The following is a 20,211-nucleotide window of genomic DNA, read 5'->3' as shown; positions in this document are numbered from 1 at the left end:
CTATAGATTAGTCTATAGTCTTGACTATAGATTAGTCTATAGTCTTGACTATAGATTAGTCTATAGTCTTGACTATAGATTAGTCTATAGTCTTGAGTATAGATTAGTTTATAGTCTTGACTATAGATTAGTCTATAGTCTTGACTGTAGATTAGTGTATAGTCTTGACTATAGATTAGTCTATAGTCTTGACTGTAGATTAGTGTATAGTCTTGACTATAGATTAGTCTATAGTCTTGACTATAAATTAGTCTATAGACTTGACTATAGAATAGTCTATAGACTTGACTATAGATTAGTCTATAGACTTGACAGTAGATTAGTCTATAGTCTTGACAGTAGATTAGTCCATAGGGTCTATAGTCTTGGCTATAGGAGGGTCTACAGAAGTCATGGGGTCTTTACACTTGACTATAGAAGGGTCTAAAGACCTGACTATAGATTAGTCTATAGTCTTGACTATAGAAGATAGAAGGGTCTATAGTCTTGTCCATAGGAGGGTCTATAGTCTTGCCTATAGAATGGTCTATAGTCTTGACTATAAAATGGTCTATAGTCTTAGACTAATCTATAGTCAAGGCTATAGACCGTCTATAGTCAATACTATAGACCAATCAATACTCGAGACCAATCTATAGCCAAACCTACAGACCAATCTATTGTCAAGACTATAGATTGGTCTATAGTCATTACTATAGATTAGTCCATAGTCATTACGGTAGATTAGTCTATAGTCTTGACTATAGTTTAGTCTATAGTCTTGACTATAGATTAGTCTATAGTCTTGACTATAGATTAGTCTATAGTCTTGACAATTGATTGGTCTATAGTCTTGACAATAGATTGGTCTGTAGTCTTGACTATAGATCGGCATATAGTTTCGACTATAGATTGATCCATGGTATTGACTATATATTGGTCCATAGTATTGACTATAGATTGTTCAATAGTCTCGACTATAGATTGGTCTGTAGTCTTGACTATAGATTAGTCTATAGTCTTCACAATTGATTGGTCTATAGTCTTGACAATATATTGGTCTGTAGTCTTGACTATAGATTGGTCTATGACTATAGATTGGTCTTTAGTCTTGACTATACATTGGTCTGTAGTCTTGACTATACATTGGTCTATAGTCTTGACTAAAGATTGGTCTATAGTCTTGACTAAAGATTGGTCTATAGTCTTGACTATAGATTGTTCAATAGTATCTACTATAGATTGGTCTGTAGTCTTGACTATAGATTAGTTTATAGTCTTGACTATAGATTAGTCTATAGTCTTGATTATAGATTAGTCTATATTCTTGATTATAGATTAGTCTATAGTCTTGACTATAGATTGGTCTATAGTCGTGACTATAGATAAGTCTATAGTCGTGACTATAGATAAGTCTATAGTCGTGACTATAGATTAGTCTATATTCGTGACTATAGATTAGTCTATAGTCGTGACTATAAATTAGTCTATAGTCATGACTATAGATTAGTCTATAGGCGTGACTATAGATTAGTCTATAGTCGTGACTATAGATTAGTCTAAAGTCTTGGCTATAGATTTGTTTATAGTCTTGACTATAGATTAGTCTATTGTCTTGACTATAGATTAGTCTATTGTCTTGACTATTGATTAGTTTATAGTATTGACTATAGATTAGTCTATAGTCTTTAGTCTATAGTCGACAATAGATTAGTCTAAAGTCTTGACATTACATTGGTCTATAGTCTTGACTCTTGACTATAGATTTGCTTATATTATGGACGTTAGAATGATTTATGGTCTTGACTATAGTTTTGTTTATATTAAGGATTTAATAGTCTATAGCTTTGACTATAGATTGGTCTATAGTCTTGACTATAGGAGGGTCTATAGTCTTGACTATAGGAGGGTCTATAGTCTTGACTATAGGAGGGTCTATAGTCTTGACTAAAGGAGGGTCTATAGTCTTGACTATAGAAAGGTCGATAGTCTTGACTATAGAAAGGTCTATAATCTTGACAATGAAGAATCTATATTCTTGATTGTAGATTTGTATATATTCTTGACTATAGATTAGTCTATTGTCTTGACTACTGATTAGTTTATAGTATTGACTATAGATTAGTCTATAGTCTTGACTATATTCACGACAATAGATTAGACTAAAGTCTTGACATTACATTGTTCTATAGTCTTGCCTCTTGACTATAGATTTGCTTATATTATGGACGTTAGAATGATTTATGGTGTTGACTATAGAAAGGTCTATAGTCTTGACTACTCTAGATTACACCAGATTACTCTATAGTATTGACTAAAGATTGGTATGTTCGAATTACCAATATTAACGAATATTTTTTTCAATTTACTTTTAGATTATCAGCGCCTTAGCAAGTTATGTAATATTCCTTATACAGATTGATCTGGGTGCCGTTTCGATTGAAGAAGCAATTGGGACTAATAAAAACTAAACTAGCAGCAGAAAACTAATCCACCACCATTATGTTCTAGAGCGTGTAAAGCACAAAAAACATGAAATATTTTTAATGTATTGTTAAGAAAATAGTATAAAAGAATTTAGTACAAATTACCAAAACAATAAAATCAATTAGTAATAGAAATGATAATATTTATGTATTAATCTAAATGTATATTCTTTTATATAATTCTATCGCAAATAGAAATCTAATGAAAGGATAAAATGAAATTTATTTAGGTGAAATAAAAAATCTTTTTTAAATATTAGTTCAAGTCCAGACATTCTAACGAAATGTTTAATCTACGCAAATCATTGAAAGTGTTTTTTGAAATATTAGTAAAAGTTTTTAAAATAATCTTTCACTTGGTGAAAATATCTTATAACGCTTTAGCGTTTGCCATAAAATCGTCTTTACGTTTTTTGTACCAAAGGGCTACAGGCTTTCTTAGAAATGTGGGCGATGAGACTGGCATTTTGGCCTTAAAATTGATGTTTAATCGGAATTTACATATCATCGAAAGGTAGGGATGGAGTTAGAAAATTTGAGAATATGAAATTAGACTGACAATTCTTTCAGGATATTCTGGTTCTTGACATTCGTTGTGGCCATCTATGGTGCTCTTTTCATAACGAAATCTCAAATTATAAGACATTTAAAATCGCCAACAGTTATATCAGTCGATCGAAATTACCGTGATTGGGTTGGTTATATGCCCGCTATAACTTTGTGCTATTACGATCATATTGATTCGTATAAGGCCAATGAATATATTTTGGAAAATTGGAATGTTTCAATTGTCGATGAGGAATATTTCTATTTTATGGACTTTTTATATGCTGTAGTCAATGCAAGTGCTACAAATTATGCCGATTTGGCCAAGTTTTCTGAAGACGAACGCTTCGATGATGTGGATTTATATGACATCATAACGGCCATCGATAAACCTTTTGAACAGATTATAAATACATTTGAGGGGAACTTTGAAATCTCGGTAACAACGGCCATGACGGAAAGAGGTTCATGCTATATTATCAATTCAGCTATAGGTGAGGTGTTAGGAGCAAGGTAAATCTACAAAGTACACGTTTCTCTTTTAAAGGTATTCAATTCATTTTTATTTATTTTTTTAGTTTTAAGTTTAGTTTTCAAGGTTTTGATGATTTAAAGAAACCTTTAAAATGTAAGTTTGGTAAACAGCAGTGTTTTATTAAAATTGATCTGCTAGAAAGTACTGGAGTGGTGAGTTTATTACTCATTTAATATCTATTTGTATAGAACTTTGATTTTAAATAAACATATATGTTATAAATATTATTAACTTTTCAGATAGACGTTCATTCACCTTTTGAGATATCTTCAACGGATTCTAGTTTTATAGCTTTACAGAAATCGGATGAAATTATTGCTTCTTATAAAGTTGTAGAAACGATGTAAGCAATTAAGTTTATTTAAAACTACAAAAACTTATTCCTTAAAACTAGGTTTGACGATCAGGAACCCACTCTAGTCTATAATGTAGTCTTTATTCTAGCCTACAGTCTAGAATATATTTTAGTCTAGTCTATAGTCTAGCCTATAGTCTAGTCTATAGTCTAGTCTATAGTCTAGTCTACAGTCTAGTCTATAGTCTATTCTATAGTCTAGTCTATAGTCTATTCTATAGTCTATAGTCTATTCTATAGTCTATAGTCTATTCTATAGTCTACAGTCTACTCTAAAGTCTTATCAATAGTCTTATCTAGAGTCCAGTCTATAGTCTAGTCTATTGTCTATAGTGTAGTCTATAGTCTATTGTCTATAGTCTATTGTCTATAGTGTAGTCTATAGTCTAGTCTATAGTCTAGTCTATAGTCTAGTCTATAGTCTAGTCTATAGTCTAGTCTATAGTCTAGTCTATAGTCTAGTCTATAGTCTAGTCTATAGTCTAGTCTATAGTCTAGTCTATAGTCTAGTCTATAGTCTAGTCTGTAGTCTAGTCTATAGTCAAGTCTATAGTCTAGTCTATAGTCTAGTCTATAGTCTAGTCTATAGTCTAGTCTAGTCTATAGTCTAGACTAGACTAGACTTAATAATCATTTATTTGTATTATAGAGAAACCCCTAATTTGCGAGATCTTAGCTTTGAACAGAGAAAGTGTGTTTTCAATGATGAAGAAACTTCGGAATTAAAGGTTTGGAGCAATTATTTTTAAGAACAGTAAAATATATCTTTAAAAATTAACAATTTTAGATTTACAGCAAAACTTTATGCCTGGCAAAATGTCGAGCCATGATGGCCATGGAAATGTGTGATTGTGTGCCTTTCTTTTATACATTTGTTGGTGAGTCGAGGGTTCAATAAATAATTTTGAACTAAATATTTCAATAATTTCTGAAATTATTATAGATCAAAAATCTTGTAATCCTGCTGGCTTCGAATGCCTTCTCGATTTTAAATGGCCCGTTTGGGCATTGCATATATGCAAATGTCCAAATACTTGTATTGAAATGGAGTATACCTTGCAAACGGTTAAGAAAAGTTCTTGGGGCATAAGTAATTTAGATGATTCTGGTAAATCAGATGTTGTTACCTCAAGTTTTCGTTGGGACTTAATACCGCCTAAAGTTCGTTTTCGTCGTGATGTGGTATTTAGTTTTGAGGACTTATTGGGTATGTTGTAAATCAAATATTTGTCTAATGTATCTTTAAATCCGTTGGCTAAATAAACATTTTTATTGATTTTTCCCCTAACAGTATCATTTGGCGGTACTTTGGCTTTATTTCTTGGCTTTAGTATTTTATCGCTTATCCATTTTATTTATGCTTTAGTTAAACGAGTTTTTGAAGATTTTTACGATTTGCTGCGTTTGATTTTTATGTCTTTTCATAGATTGTGGCAAAACTATATGAATCGCCGTAAGATTAAGAAAGATGTCGTTTTGGTAAAAGAGATCAGAACGACTCAAGAAGTTTCATTTTTAAAGAAAATAAAAGAGAGACGTGAAAAATTTCTAAAAATGCGTTTCAAGTCATCAGAAGATATAATTGATTTGGAGAATAATGCTGGTGATCTGGATTTGCTGGAGAACAGTCATGATAGTTCTGTATTTGAATTTGTTAATTAAAAAAAGAAGGATTTAAATTCAATAAAAAAAGAAAGAAATAAATAGTTTAAAAAAATATAGATATATAAAAATACTTATATCACTCAATAAATAGTATCATAGTATTGGCTATAGATCAGTAATATTAATTATACAGAAGTTTATAGTCTTGACTTTTACTCAGTCAATAGTCTTGATTCTAATCAGTCAATAGTCATCAATACAGATTTGTCTTTGAGTTTGATTTTAGGTCTGCCTATAGTCTTTACTTTAGATCAGTCTATAGTTTTGCCTATTGATCAGTCTATAGTCTTGAATATAGATCAGCCAACAGTCTTGACTATAGATCATCCAATAGTCTTGAATATAGATAAGCCAATAGTCTTGACTATAGATTAGTCTTCAGGTCAGTCTATATAGATCAGTCTTGACTATAGTCTATAGTCTTAACTAAAGATCAGTCTGTAGTCTTGACTATTGATCAGTCTATAGTCTTGACTATAGATCAGCCTATAGTCTTGATCAGTCTACAGTCTTGATTATAGATCAGTCAATAGTCTTGACTACAGATCCATTTATAGTCTTGACTGTAGATCAGTCTATAGTCCTGACTATAGATCAGTCTGTAGTCTTGTATATAGATCAGCCTATAGTCTTGTCTATAGATCAGCCTATAGTCTTGACTATAGATCAGCCTATAGTCTTGACTATAGATCAGCCTATAGTCTTGACTATAGATCAGCCTATAGTCTTGACTATAGATCAGCCTATAGTCTTGACTATAGATCAGTCTATAGTCCTGACTATAGATCAGTCAATAGTCTTGATTATAGATCTGTTTATAGTCTTAACTAAAGATCAGTCTGTAGTCTTGTCTATTGATCAGTCTATAGTCTTGACTATAGATCAGCCTATAGTCTTGATCAGTCTACAGTCTTGATTATAGATCAGTCAATAGTCTTGACTACAGATCCGTTTATAGTCTTGACTGTAGATCAGTCTACAGACCTGACTGTAGATCAGTCTGTAGTCTTGTCTATAGATCAGCCTACAGTCTTGACTATAGATCAGTCTAAAGTTTTGACTATAGGTCAGTCTATAGTGTTGATTATAGATCAGTCAATAGTCTTGACTATAGATCAGTCTAGAGTCTCGACTGTAGATCAGTCTATAGTTTTGACTACAGATCAGTCTATAATTTTAACTATATATCAGTCTATAGTCTTGAATATAGATTAGTCTATAGTCTTGACTATAGATCAGTCTATAGTCTTGACTATAGATCAATCTGTAGCCTTGACTATAGATCAATCTATAGTTTTGACTATAGATCAATAAATAGTCTTGACTATATATCAATATATAGTCCTGACTATAGATCAGTCCATTGACTTGAGTATAGATCAGTCTATAGTCTTGACCATAGATCAGCCTATAGTCTTGACCATAGATCAGCCTATAGTCTTGACTATAGATCAGTCTATAGTCTTGACTATAGTTCAGTCTATAGTCTTGACCATAGATCAGCCTATAGTCTTGACTATAGATCAGTCTATAGTCTTGATAATAGGTCAGTCTATAGTCTTGATTATAGATCCGTTTATAGTCTTCACTGTAGACTGCCTGGACTATAGATCAGTCTATAGTCTTAACTATAGTTCAGCCTATTGTTTTGACTATAGATCAGTCTACTGTCTTGACTATAGATCAGTTTTGACTATAGATCAGTCTATAGTCTTGACTATAGAGCACTCTATTGTCTTAAGAAAAGTAAAAATAAACTCTTAAGGACAGTAATTAATCCCCCACCTTATTTCCCTGTTGGACATCCCAGTTTTCCCCCAACTTAAGCATACATTAGTTTAAGAGTTGCATATTCTATTCAAACCTTTGTGGTTAATTCAAATTGTTAACTTGTTTAGTTAGTTAATATCATCGTAACGAAAAGGTTCTCTATCTTCTTACCTCAAAACAAACGACAAAAAATAGAAAAAAAACCAACAACTAGTCTAGTGTTAGATAGACATCAACTAAGTACACATAGTGTGAACTAGATTTATATAAATTGCATTAAAAAAAACAAAGTAAAACTTAAAAATTTAAATAAATTGAGTAAAAATTTAACAACAAGAAAAAAGTGTACTAAATATGATAAATAATTGTGTATTTGTTTAAATTAACATTGTATTCAAAAGATTTAAACAAGATTGATAAGATCATAATTATATGTATTAACATACAGATACAAAGTTAAAGTTAGTACATCTTGAGAAAAAGATAACAACTAGTGATAAGATTATACAAATTATATATACAAGATTGATATCTTGTAGTTTGGGATGTAAAGTTCTCATGAATGGTGTCGATCGGTTAACGCACGTGTTAAATATTCTTTTTAATTAAAAGTTTTTAAAATTTTGATTATTTTTAAAATCAAAAAAAAATTATAAAAATAAATTTCATAATCTTTATTATGGAAAAAAATTTTACTGCCGGTTTATGTTTGGAATGGAAACATCTAAATTATTATGTTCCCGCGAAAGAGCAGACAAATTATAGTTTTTGGCAATCATGTCAAAATCAAAAGGAATTACAATTATTGAATGATGGTAAGATATCGTATTTTTAACTCACTGAAGTGACCTTTTTTAAAATTCATATTTTAAATATCATTAGAAACTCTGTAACTTCATTATTTTTAATCTAAATTAGACCAAAGTGTTTTGTTGTTACAATTTATTGGACAATATTTATTTACTACATTTAATCTGTTAGCACTGTTAGTCTGAATGCACTAATATGATTTCTTTGCTGACATTATACGTTTTAGCCAAAAGTACCACCTGTGGCACTGTAGCGCATAAAATATTTGACAAATATAGAATTTATTTTGTTTTTATTATTTGCATAATAAAAATTGAATGTGATCATTTATTTTGAAGACGTTGTCTGTTTGACTGTCTTTGCCTAAAAACACCTGTAACTCGTAGTTATCTAGAGAATACTAAAAAGCCTAAATAGTTTCTCAGTTTTGATAAAACATACTCGAGAGTTTTATTGCCCAGCCCATAACTACGATTTACTGAAATGTGGATCAGAGGGAAATTCAGGACTAAATGTACTGCATCATGTTCCTATTTTTTTTTTAATTTTTTAACAATTTACACTGATATTTTTAAGGGTAAACTATTTTACATCCTAAAATCTTATCCATCAAAATAATCGTAAGTTGCGATCAACACTGAGAAACATTTTTTTGAAAAACTTTCGATTTTGTCTTTTTCTCAATCACACAAAATCAAAAGATTCCCAATGTGCATCGGCATTAAGTTGACTAAAGTGGTTTTATATGATATTATCAAATTTGTTCTATGACAAATTCATTTGAAATGACAAAACATTCCGAATAAGGACTTTATCTTCTACATCATTGACTTCTGCAGAAGTTAAAAGTAATTTGGACTTTAGTGTAGAATAAAGTCTAAAAAATAGAGTAGTCTATAGACTAGACTATTGTCAGGCTAGTTGTCCAGTTTTTAGTTTGAAGTATAGTTTTAGCTATAGGCCAGTCTATAATCCAGACTACAGAAGACTATAGTCTACTTCTTCTTTAAACTTTTAGAAAAGTCAATGATGTTGAAGGTAAATTACATTGGCATGTAGCTGCATCAAACATGGACTATGTAGTAAACTCTAGTCTGGACTATAGAGTCGGCTATAGTAAGGACTTTAGAAAAGACTATAGTCGGTACTAAATAGCAGGCTATAGACTCTAAAGTTTACCTTATAAAGTAAACTATAGTTTGGACTATTGATAAGACTATATTATGTTATATAGAGTAGACTATGGAATAGTCTATAGTTTGGACTAAAAAGTTTAATATTGTATGGTTTATATAGTAATCTGTATACTGGACTAAAAAATAGATTAAATAGAGAAAAATAGATAGATGAGCTAAAAAGTAAACTACTGTCTAGACTATGGATTAGTTTAGACTATAGAGTAGACAATAATCTGTTCTACAGAATAAACTAAAGACAGGACTTTATAATAACTAAAATCTATACTATAGATTACACAATAGTCTGGACTATAGTCTGGAATATAGAGTATACTATTTATCATCTGGACTATAAAGTAGACTATAGTCTGAAATATTAGACTATAGTCTGGACTTTATGTTTACTATCGTCTAGACTATAGAGTATACAGTCCGGACTATAGTCTGAACTATAGAGTAGACTATAGTCTGAACTATAGAGTAGACTATAGTCTGAACTATAGAGTAGACTATAGTCTGAACTATAGAGTAGACTATAGTCTGAACTATAGAGTAGACTATAGTCTGAACTATAGAGTAGACTATAGTCTGAACTATAGAGTAGACTATAGAGTAGACTATAGTCTGAACTATAGAGTAGACTATAGTCTGAACTATAGAGTAGACTATAGTCTGGACTATAGAGTAGACTATAGTCTGGACTATACAGTCTAGTCTATAGTCTAGTCTAGTCTATAGTCTAGTCTAGTCTATAGTCTAGTCTAGTCTATAGTCTAGTCTATAGTCTAGTCTAGTCTATAGTCTAGTCTATAGTCTAGTCTATAGTCTAGTCTATAGTCTAGTCTATAGTCTAGTCTATAGTCTAGTCTATAGTCTAGTCTATAGTCTAGTCTATAGTCTTGTCTATAGTCTAGTCTATAGTCTAGTCTATAGTCTAGTCTATAGTCTAGTCTATAGTCTAGTCTATAGTCTAGTCTATAGTCTAGTCTATAGTCTAGTCTATAGTCTAGTCTATAGTCTAGTCTATAGTCTAGTCCGTAGTCAAGTCTATAGTCTAGTCTATAGCCTGGTCTATAGCCTGGTCTATAGTCTGGTCTATAGTCTAGTCTATAGTCTAGTCTATAGTCAAGTCTATAGTCTAGTCTATAGTCTAGTCTATAGTCTAGTCTATAGCCTGGTCTATAGTCTAGTCTATAGCCTGGTCTATAGTCTAGTCTATAGTCTAGTCTATAGCCTGGTCTATAGTCTAGTCTATAGTCTAGTCTATAGCCTGGTCTATAGTCTGGTCTATAGTCTAGTCTATAGCCTGGTCTATAGTCTAGTCTATAGTCTAGTCTATAGTCTAGTCTATAGTTTAGTCTATGGTCTAGTCTATAGTCTAGTCTATAGTGTAGTCTATGGTCTAGTCTATAGTCTAGTCTATAGTGTAGTCTATAGTCTAGTCTATAATCTTGTCTATAGTCTCGAAAATAGTCTATAGTTTGGACTATATTCTAGTCTATTACAGTTTATATTCTGGTCTATAATGTAGTCTATAGTCTAGTCTATAAAAGCAGATTTTGGCTGGATTTCAGTTTAAACTGTAGATATTTGAAGTTTTATGTTTTTCCCGAATTCTTAACGAATTTATTATTCAATGTAAAAAGTAGAAATTTTTTCAGAGTATTTATTACAAACGACACATGTAACTTGTCAAATATGTTACAATTATACAACTACAATTTACATAATTTCCGTGCTTATTTAAAACAAGTAAGAGTTCTATATTCGGCTGTGCCGAATCTTATATACCCTTCACCATGATGTGTTTTAAGCCTTTTGTACCTTTTGAAGAACGAAAAAGTACCAAAATTTTTATTATTTTTTTTTTAACAAACAAAACTTTTTTTAATAAAAACCAGAGAACCAGCCATAAAAAATCCCATCAATTTGTAAAATTTATGGAAAATAACAACTTAATCATTGGAATAAAGTTTTAAAGTTCTGGTGAACTGTCAGTCGTTAAAGGATTTTTTCAACATAAAATCGTGCACAAACACACACACACACGAACTGACAAACAAATAGACAGTAGAAGGTGGAGGCTCATATAAACAAATAAAATATAGCAACAACATATAAAAAACTTCTTTCAAATGATTAATATACAAATGTAGGTTATGTGTAGGCAAATAAACTAACACATACATGCATATAAATATGTATATTTTACATGGGTATGTGTGTGTGTGTTTGTATCTAAAGGACTAAATTTACATACTGTAAAATAACCCAACTTACTGTCCGCATACATATGGTACATAAACTCCACATTTAAAATAAATGTGGGAATATACTTTGTACATGAGTGTATGTGTGTGTGTGTGTACTTGAGTACAAGTGTGTTGAAATTATCCAGTTCGACAAAAGAGTCAATGTATCCCAAAAGGACAATGATTTCCACTAACGTCTAATAACTAGTTGTTTCTAATTTGTCTTGTGTCAGGGATGTACTCTTTGTAAACTAGGTTGAAGATAATTGTCACTTTAGTGACCCTTTGTAAACAAGAAAGTGGATACTTTAACCAAACAAACATAAGCTTTTTATCTGTCTCTTTGTAATCAATGGAGGGATGGAGTGACTTTCTTATAGGACATACACTAGGGGGCTGGGGGTTACTCTAAGTGGTTGGTAAATAGACAGTTCAGGATTGTCCTGTCGAATAGCTGGGTTGCTCCATTCTACATATTTTATATACATTTGTAATGTATGCATATGGCAGCATGATTTACAGTTATTTGTCTATATTTCTCTAGGTATGCACGTGTGTGTGTGCACAACAAATATTACCACATGACTGGTTGACCTTTTTTATATTTTAGTCTTGTTCTCTCCCTCTTTCTCTCACTCAGTCTCTTAAAGTTTTTTGTTGTTGTTGCTGTTGACATATTCAGTGATACATTTGACAGTTTTAAGCCATTATTTTGTTAATTTTTTGCAATCTATGAGACAAGTAATGATGATGGGTTGTGGTAAAAAAATGTGTATGTATGTATGTATGTATGTATGTATGTATGTATGTATGTGCAAAAAGTCAAACTTTATTTAAATGCTACAGGGCAGGGTTGGGAAAATGTTTGCTTAGTATTTTTTGGTTATAAAATCTAAATAGAAGCCATAAGCTTTAAAATAAGTAGAAACAAACTGTCAAAGACATTCCAACATTTTGTGCTAGCAGGAGGGGAAAGGAAACTATATGTAAATGACTTCAACCAATTTTTAAAGAAAATTTAATATATTTTCTTGCTAGAAAATTTAAATCCAGAATATATATACTTTATAGGTTCGGAAAATTATATTATAGAAATTACAAACGGAATGACAAACTTATATATACCCTTCTCACGAAGGTGAAGGGTATAAAAATCCCACATTAAAAAGATTTTCATATCAATGTTATTTACAAATGTATTTATTATTACTAATATTATAGTATTTAATATTATTATATTAAGAGCATTTAAATAATGTTTGCAATTGACCTTTGTGGTTAAATTAAACATAATTGTTTAATCTTGCCTTACATCTTTCACTGACTCCAATAACTGACTGATTGGCTGGCGGGTTGGTTGGTTGGTTGACTAAACATCTGGCCCAAGCTATTCTTATGTTGTTGCTATATGTTTGTGTATTTGCAGTGAGCGGTCATATGAAAACTGGAGATCTGGTGGCAATATTGGGATGTAGTGGCGCCGGTAAAACCACACTACTAGCAGCAATATCACAACGTTTACGCGGTAATTTAAGCGGTGAGATCGTTGTAAATGGTGTTGCGACGGAGCGAGCAGACATGATACGCATCTCGAGTTTTTTGCCACAATTTGAAATCAATGTACAAACATTCACTGCCTACGAACATTTGTATTTTATGGTAAGTGCACTGAAAGAATTTTGTAAAATGAGAGTAGATATGTATCTAGTAAAAACATGTAAATTCTTTTTTGTAAAATTACTACAGTGTAGAATTTATCAGGAAATATTTTGTGATAAATAAATTAAGTATTTGTTTTTTTTTTCACTTTAAGTCTCATTTTAAAATGCATCGCAAAACAACAAAATCGCAAAAACATCAAAGGGTTAATGATCTTCTTTTGGCGGTGGGTCTTAAAAATGTGGCCCATACACGTATACAACAGTTGTCGGGTGGCGAACGCAAAAGGCTCAGCTTAGCCGAAGAGGTTAGTAAAACATTTTTTGTTTTTGCATTAAAATTTTTAATACAAATTATGTTTTTACTCTCATAAACAGCTTATAACCGATCCCCCATTTATATTTTGTGATGAACCCACCACTGGCCTAGACAGTTATAATGCCTACACTGTAGTTAAAACCCTAAGACATCTTTGCACCCGACATCGTGTTATGGCTCCCTCATTAACGGCTTTATATGGGGAAGATTCTTATAGTTCACCCAGTGATAGCAGTAGTTCTCACAGTAGTCCTCATAGTTCCATAGAAATGGAAACATTTGATTCTGATTTACCTAGTCTTAAGGCTTTAAATAATAGTCCTAATGGTCGTTATAAGAAAGCTATTATCTGTTCTATACATCAACCAACTTCCGATATATTTGAACTATTTACACACATTATTTTAATGGATGCTGGACGTATTATTTATCAGGGTCGCACAGAAGAGGCTTTTGAGTTTTTTTCCAGGTTTGCTTTTGATGATTTTTAATATTTGATTTAGTTTTTATGTAAATTTTATTTCAGATTAAACTATATTATTCCTAATAATTGTAATCCAGCTGATTTTTATTTAAAAACTATCTCAGACAGTCATACGAATCGTAATGATGGTCAATTAATAAAAGCCAAATATAGCCTACAAACATCGGGTCTTTATAGCAATAGTTGGTTGCTGCCGAAACCTTATAGTGGAGAGTATTTGACAAACATGAGAAATTTGTAAGTTTTAAAAGATTTTTAATCTAAAATTGGAACCAAATCTAATTTTTTTCAATCTTGTAGTCACGACTATAGAGTACTCTATAGTCTGAACTTGACAGTAGACTATAGTGTAGATTATAGTCTGGACTATAGAATAGAGTATAGAGTAGACTTTAGTCTGGACTATAGAGTAGACTTTAGTCTGGACTATAGAGAAGACTATATTCCTGACTGTAGAGTACACTATAGTCTGGACTATAGAGTAGACTATAGTCTGGAATATAGAGTAGACTATAATCTGGACTATAGAATAGACTATAGTCTGGACTATAGAATAGACTATAGAATAGACTATAGTCTGTACTATAGTCTGGACTATAGAGTAGACTATAGTTTGGACTATAGAGTAGACTATAGTCTGGACTATAGAGTAGAATGTAGTCTGGACTATAGAGTACACTATAGTCTGGACTATAGAGTACACTATAGTTTGGACTATAGAGTAGAATATAGTCTGGACTATAGAGTAGACTATAGTCTGGACTATAGAGTAGACTATAGTCTGGACTATAGAGTAGACTATAGTCTGGACTATAGAATAGATTGTAGTCAGGACTATAGAGTACACTATTATCTAGACCATTGAGTAAATTAAAGTCTGGATCATTGAGTAGACTATAGTTTTTGCTATAGAGTAGACTATAGTCTGGACTATAGATAACACTGTAGCTTGGACTATAGTTTTGACTATAGAGTAGACTATAGTATTGACTATAGAGTAGACTATTGTTTGGACCATAGAGTAGATGTAGTCTGGGTTATAGATTAGACTATAGTCTGGGCTATAGAGTAGATTAAATTATAGACTGGATCATAGAGCAGACTATAGTTTTTGCTATAGAGTAGACTAGAGTCTGGACTATAGATAAAACTGTAGCTTGGACTATAGAGTAGACTATAGTCTGAACTATAGATAACACTATAGCTTGGACTATAGAGTAAACTATAGTATGGACTATAGAGTAAACTATAGTATGGACTATAGTCTACTCTATAGTCTTGACTATAGAGTAGACCCTAGTCTGGACTATAGAGTAGACCATAGTCTGGACTATAGAGTAGACTATAGACTAGACTATAGTCTGGACTATAGAGTAGACTATAGTCTGGACTATAGAGTAGACTATAGTCTGGACTATAGAGTAGACTATAGTCTGGACTATAGATAAGACTGTATCTTGGACTGTAAAGTAAACCATAGTCTGGTCTAGATAGTAGATTATATTAAGATCTATTCTGGACTATAAAGTAGACTTTAGGGTAGACTATATTCTGGACTATAGAGTAGATTTTTGTCTGGCCTATTAAGTAGACTTTTGTCTATAAAGTAGACTAAAGAGTAGATTGAAAAGTACACTATATTATGAACTATAGAGTGGATGTGGACTATAGTATGGGCTATCGCATTGACTTAATTCTTTCTAACTTCTAAATCAATAAAACTAATTTCATTTTAGTAAAAAAATCTGGTGGCCTTTTCAAGTATATTTACTACTCAAGAGATTTGTAACCGATGACAGTCGCAATCTAAAGCAGGGTGTATTATCCATGGGTTTCTTTATGGTAAGCAATCTTTAAAGAAATTTAAAGAAAACTATATAAAAACTTATTCACTAACACTTTCAGATAACTTCCCTAACCCTAGCCATTATGTATTCCGGTGTACAAGGCCTCACACAAACATCTATACAAGATATTGGCGGTTCGATCTTTATGTTGAGCACAGAAATGATTTTTACATTTTCCTATGGTGTTACCTATGTATTTCCCTCGGCTTTACCGATTATGCGTCGTGAGGTAGGTGAGAGTACCTACAGTTTATCGGCATACTATGTAGCCGTGGTATTGTCTTTTATACCCATGGCTTTTTTCAAAAGTTATATATTCTTTGGTGTGGTCTATAGTTCGATTTATTTGGATCGTGGTTTTATGTTGTATCTATCAATGGGTTTAGTTTTGGCTTTATCGGCTGTAGCAGCCACTGGATATGGTTTATTTTTATCCACGATATTTGAAACGGAAAAAATGGCTTCAGAATGTGCAGCACCATTTGATTTGTTATTTTTGATATTTGGTGGTGCCTACTATAATGTGGACTCAATACCATTTTTAAAGTATTTTTCGCTATTCTTTTACTCCAATGAAGCGTTAATGTATAATTTTTGGATAAATGTGGATAAGATAGGTAAGTTAGTTTTTGTTTAATAAATATATATAAAAAAATTTAAAATAATTGTTATTTTCAAAGATTGTCCCCAAAATGAGGCTCATCCCTGCATAAAAAATGGATATGAGGTTTTGGTGCGTGGCTCATTTCGCATTGGCGATGATACTTATTGGACCGATTGTTTGGGTTTAGTATTTGTAGCATTAGTTTTTAATATAATTGCATATTTTTTTGTTCGTAAATATGTCAAACGTAGTGGTTATTATTAAAGTTAGTTCTATATAGTGTTCATTTCTTTTATATCAACTCAATAATGTTTTCGTATCGTAAACCGCACATTTTTTTTATTCAAAACTTTATATAAATATATAAATATATAAATATATTAATCATTTGTAAAGAATAAATATGTTTTATGAGAAAATTGTAATAATTTTTTAAGGATTTATTGTAATATTAGTGTAGTCTGATTATACATTAAACTATAGTATGGACTATAAAGTAGAATATTGTATGGACTATAGAATGGTCTTTAAACTCGACTATACTGGACTACAGAGTAGACTATAGTCCTGACAACAGATTAGACTACAGTGTAGGCTTTAATCTGCGGTATACTATAATATAAACTATGGAGTAGACTTTAGTTTATACTAAAGAGTTGACTATAATCTGGAATATAGAGTAAAGTCTAGATAGCAAAGTAGACTTTAGACTGTACTACTTGCAAAGTAGACCTCGGACGATATACTCTAGACTGCAGTGTGGACTATGAGCAGACTATGGTCTGGACTATAGACTAGACTATAGTCTGGATTATAGAGTAGACTTTAGTCTGGACTATAGGATAGACTATAGTCTGAACTGTGGAGTAGACTATAGTCTGGGCTATAGAGTAGACTATTGTCTGGATTATAGAGGAGTCTAGACTACTGATTAGACTATATTCTGGAAAATAGAGCAGACTACAGTCTGGACTATAAAGTGGACTATAGAGTAGACTATACTCTGTAGAGTAGACTATAGTCTGGACTACAGAGTAGACTATAGTCTGGACTACAGAGTAGACTTTTGTCTGGACTACAGAGTAGCTTATAGTCGGGACTATAAAGTGGACTATAGTCTGGACTACAGAGTAGACTTTTGTCTGTACTACAGAGTAGCCTATAGTCTGGACTACAGAGTACAATTTAGTCTGAACTATATTCTATAGTCTGTACTTTAGAATAGACTATAGTCTGTACTATAAAATAGTGTATAGTCTGGACTATAGAGTAGACTATAGAACAGACTATAGTCTGGTGTATTAAGTAGACTTTAGTCTGGTATGGACTATGGAGTACGCTATAATCTGGACTATAATGTAAGAGTAAACTGTAGAGAAGACTTTAGCCTGGACTATAGTCTGGTGTGGACTATAGAGTAGACTACAGTCCGGAATATAGAGTAGACTATAGTCGGGACTAAAGAGTAGGGAATAGTCTTGACTATAGATGATACTACAGTCTGGACTATAGAGTACACTATAGCCTGGACTACAGAGTACACTATAGTCTGGACTAAAGAGAAGACTTTAGTTTGGACTATAGAATAGACTTCTGTCTGGACTACAGAGTAGACTATAGTCTGGACTATAGAGTACAATATAGTCTGAACTATATTATATAGTCTGTACTTTAGAATAGACTATAGTCTGCACTATAAAATAGACTTTAGTTTGGACTATAGAGTAGACTATAGCCTGGACTATAGAATAGACTATAGTCTGGTCTATTGAGTAGACTTTAGTCTGGTATGGACTATGGAATACGCTATAGTCTGGACTATAGAGTAGACTTTAATCTGGACTATAGAATAGACTATAGTCTGGTCTATAGAGTAGTCATTAGTCTGGACTATGGAGTAGACTATAGTCTGGACTATAGAGTATACTAGACTATATAGTAGACAATAGTGTTGCCAATAGAGTAGAGTATAGTCTGGACTTTAGAGTATACTATAGTCTGGGCTATAGAGTAGAATATAGAATGAACTGTAGAGTAGATTACAGTCTGGATTATAGAGTAGACTATATTCTGATGTAAAGAGTAGACTATAGAGTTATCAGTTCCATATTACAGATTATAGTCAACTCTATAGTCCCTACTATTGTGTCCTTATATTAAATATGTAATAGACAATACTTTGGACTTTAGAGTAGTCTATAGTCTCAACTATAATACCTATAAAGTAGACTATAGTCTTGTCTAATGTATAGACTATTATAGCCCTGATTATAGAGTCCAAAGTTAAGATTCGACTACTTAAAAAAGAGTTTTCCGATGTTTTCATAACTTTTTCCAAATGAATTTTATTATTCTCTATAAATACCTTTTAAATTCCATTCCATTCAAAAATAATTTAACACTTGATTTCTTCTTTTCAACAATTGTGTGAGTTTTTGTTTTTGGAAATTCTTATTTCCATTCGAATCAAAGTTTACACATGTTTCCATTTAATTTCTTGTACAAATCGACTTCTCCAACCATAGCCAACAAGAGTACCGCCAACCAACCAGTTCGCTTATGGAATGCAATGAATGATTGTTCACCTACATACAAGTTAGTAGTTGTTGTCAGAATCAATTGTAAAGTTTTTGTTGTACCTATGTAGTAGTAGTAGTAGTAGTAGTAGTACATACAAGTAGTTTTGGGGCTGTGCGCACTCAATTCGACTCCAAGCATGTCACACTGACAACTGGCGGCAATAGTTGTATCAAGAGTTTTAAGTGTAATTTTTTATACTTTTTTCCAGCAGACAAAGGAACAATTGTTAGAATAGAGAAATGCAGTTATTTCAAAGAGTTAAATTTTTATTTAACGCAGCCAAAGGGGAATTTTTGAAATTGCAACAAAAAACCGAAAAAAACACAAGGAATCGATTTTGAAGATTATGCCACTGTTTCGTTAATTTGAAATTCTATGGTCTGTACTCTTTTGTAAGAAGGCAAAACGAGAACAATTCTATATTATTGCTACTGATTTTGGTATTTTATTGTTTGTGTGGAAAAAAATTCTACGAGTATAATTCAAAACTTTAAACAAAAACGTAAAAAAACCCCCCCAAAAAAAAAAACATTCTTATCCAACTTGTCTTAAAAATTTTGTGGTGGCACAAAAGTTAAGAGTGCATTTTGTGCAAAAGTTTCTGTCGAGGTTCGTTTCGTTGTTTTTTCTTCTTTTTAGCTTTTGTTTCCTTTTTTTATTATATTTTTCGGTATGATTTCAAGATTTGTTTGCAAAACTTATAATTGAAAATTTTATGTAACATTTTAGTTTTTGTTCTGGTTGTTGTTGCAGCTTTGTTGTACTATTTTTTGTATGTGTTAGGGTTTTCGAAATTTTTTTCTACAAGAAGGAAAAATTTTTTGAAAAAACTTAAAATAAATTGATTTTTTTTTTAATATTACTGTAAAAAATTAAATTTTACCAATTTAGCCTAGTCTATAGAGTAGACTATAGTTTATTCTATAGAGTAGACTAGACTATAGTCTAGACTATAGCCAGTAGAATATAGCCTGGACTATAGTGTAGGAAATAGTCTAGACTATAGAGTAGACTATAGTCTGGATTGTAGAAAAGTTATAGAATAGACTATAGTCTGGACTATAGAATAGACTATAGTCTGGACTATAGAATAGACTATAGTCTGGACTATAGAATAGACTATAGTCTGGACTATAGAATAGA

The 20,211-nt window shown here is 31.7% G+C and overlaps 2 protein-coding genes across 2 annotated transcripts in view; both read left to right on the top strand.

The window, feature by feature from the left end:
* LOC111684914 (acid-sensing ion channel 5) overlaps positions 1-5,563 on the top strand; it is a 7,619-nt gene extending 2,056 nt beyond the window's left edge. Inside the window, exons 2-10 of the mRNA XM_046954142.1 lie at positions 2,850-2,979; positions 3,036-3,524; positions 3,602-3,698; positions 3,786-3,889; positions 4,551-4,629; positions 4,689-4,779; positions 4,845-5,108; positions 5,193-5,380; positions 5,468-5,563. Of these exons, the coding sequence (XP_046810098.1) occupies positions 2,850-2,979; positions 3,036-3,524; positions 3,602-3,698; positions 3,786-3,889; positions 4,551-4,629; positions 4,689-4,779; positions 4,845-5,108; positions 5,193-5,380; positions 5,468-5,563 (1,538 nt within the window). The remainder of the gene's footprint in view (positions 1-2,849; positions 2,980-3,035; positions 3,525-3,601; positions 3,699-3,785; positions 3,890-4,550; positions 4,630-4,688; positions 4,780-4,844; positions 5,109-5,192; positions 5,381-5,467) is intronic.
* Positions 5,564-7,484: 1,921 nt separating this feature from the next.
* Positions 7,485-16,908, top strand: LOC111684904 (protein brown). The gene is made up of 8 exons (XM_023447133.2): positions 7,485-8,151; positions 13,003-13,235; positions 13,390-13,542; positions 13,613-14,022; positions 14,080-14,274; positions 15,774-15,879; positions 15,943-16,501; positions 16,565-16,908. Exons 1-8 carry the CDS (start codon positions 8,016-8,018, stop codon positions 16,750-16,752), a joined length of 1,980 nt encoding a protein of 659 aa, XP_023302901.2. The 5' UTR covers positions 7,485-8,015; the 3' UTR covers positions 16,753-16,908.
* Positions 16,909-20,211: the final 3,303 nt, after the last annotated feature.

This window comes from Lucilia cuprina, chromosome 6 (genome assembly GCF_022045245.1).
Source record: "Lucilia cuprina isolate Lc7/37 chromosome 6, ASM2204524v1, whole genome shotgun sequence".
Lineage (NCBI taxonomy): Eukaryota > Metazoa > Arthropoda > Insecta > Diptera > Calliphoridae > Lucilia > Lucilia cuprina.
The sequence above is the reverse complement of the archived record's forward strand: the minus strand, read 5'-3'. Positions and strand labels throughout refer to the sequence as shown.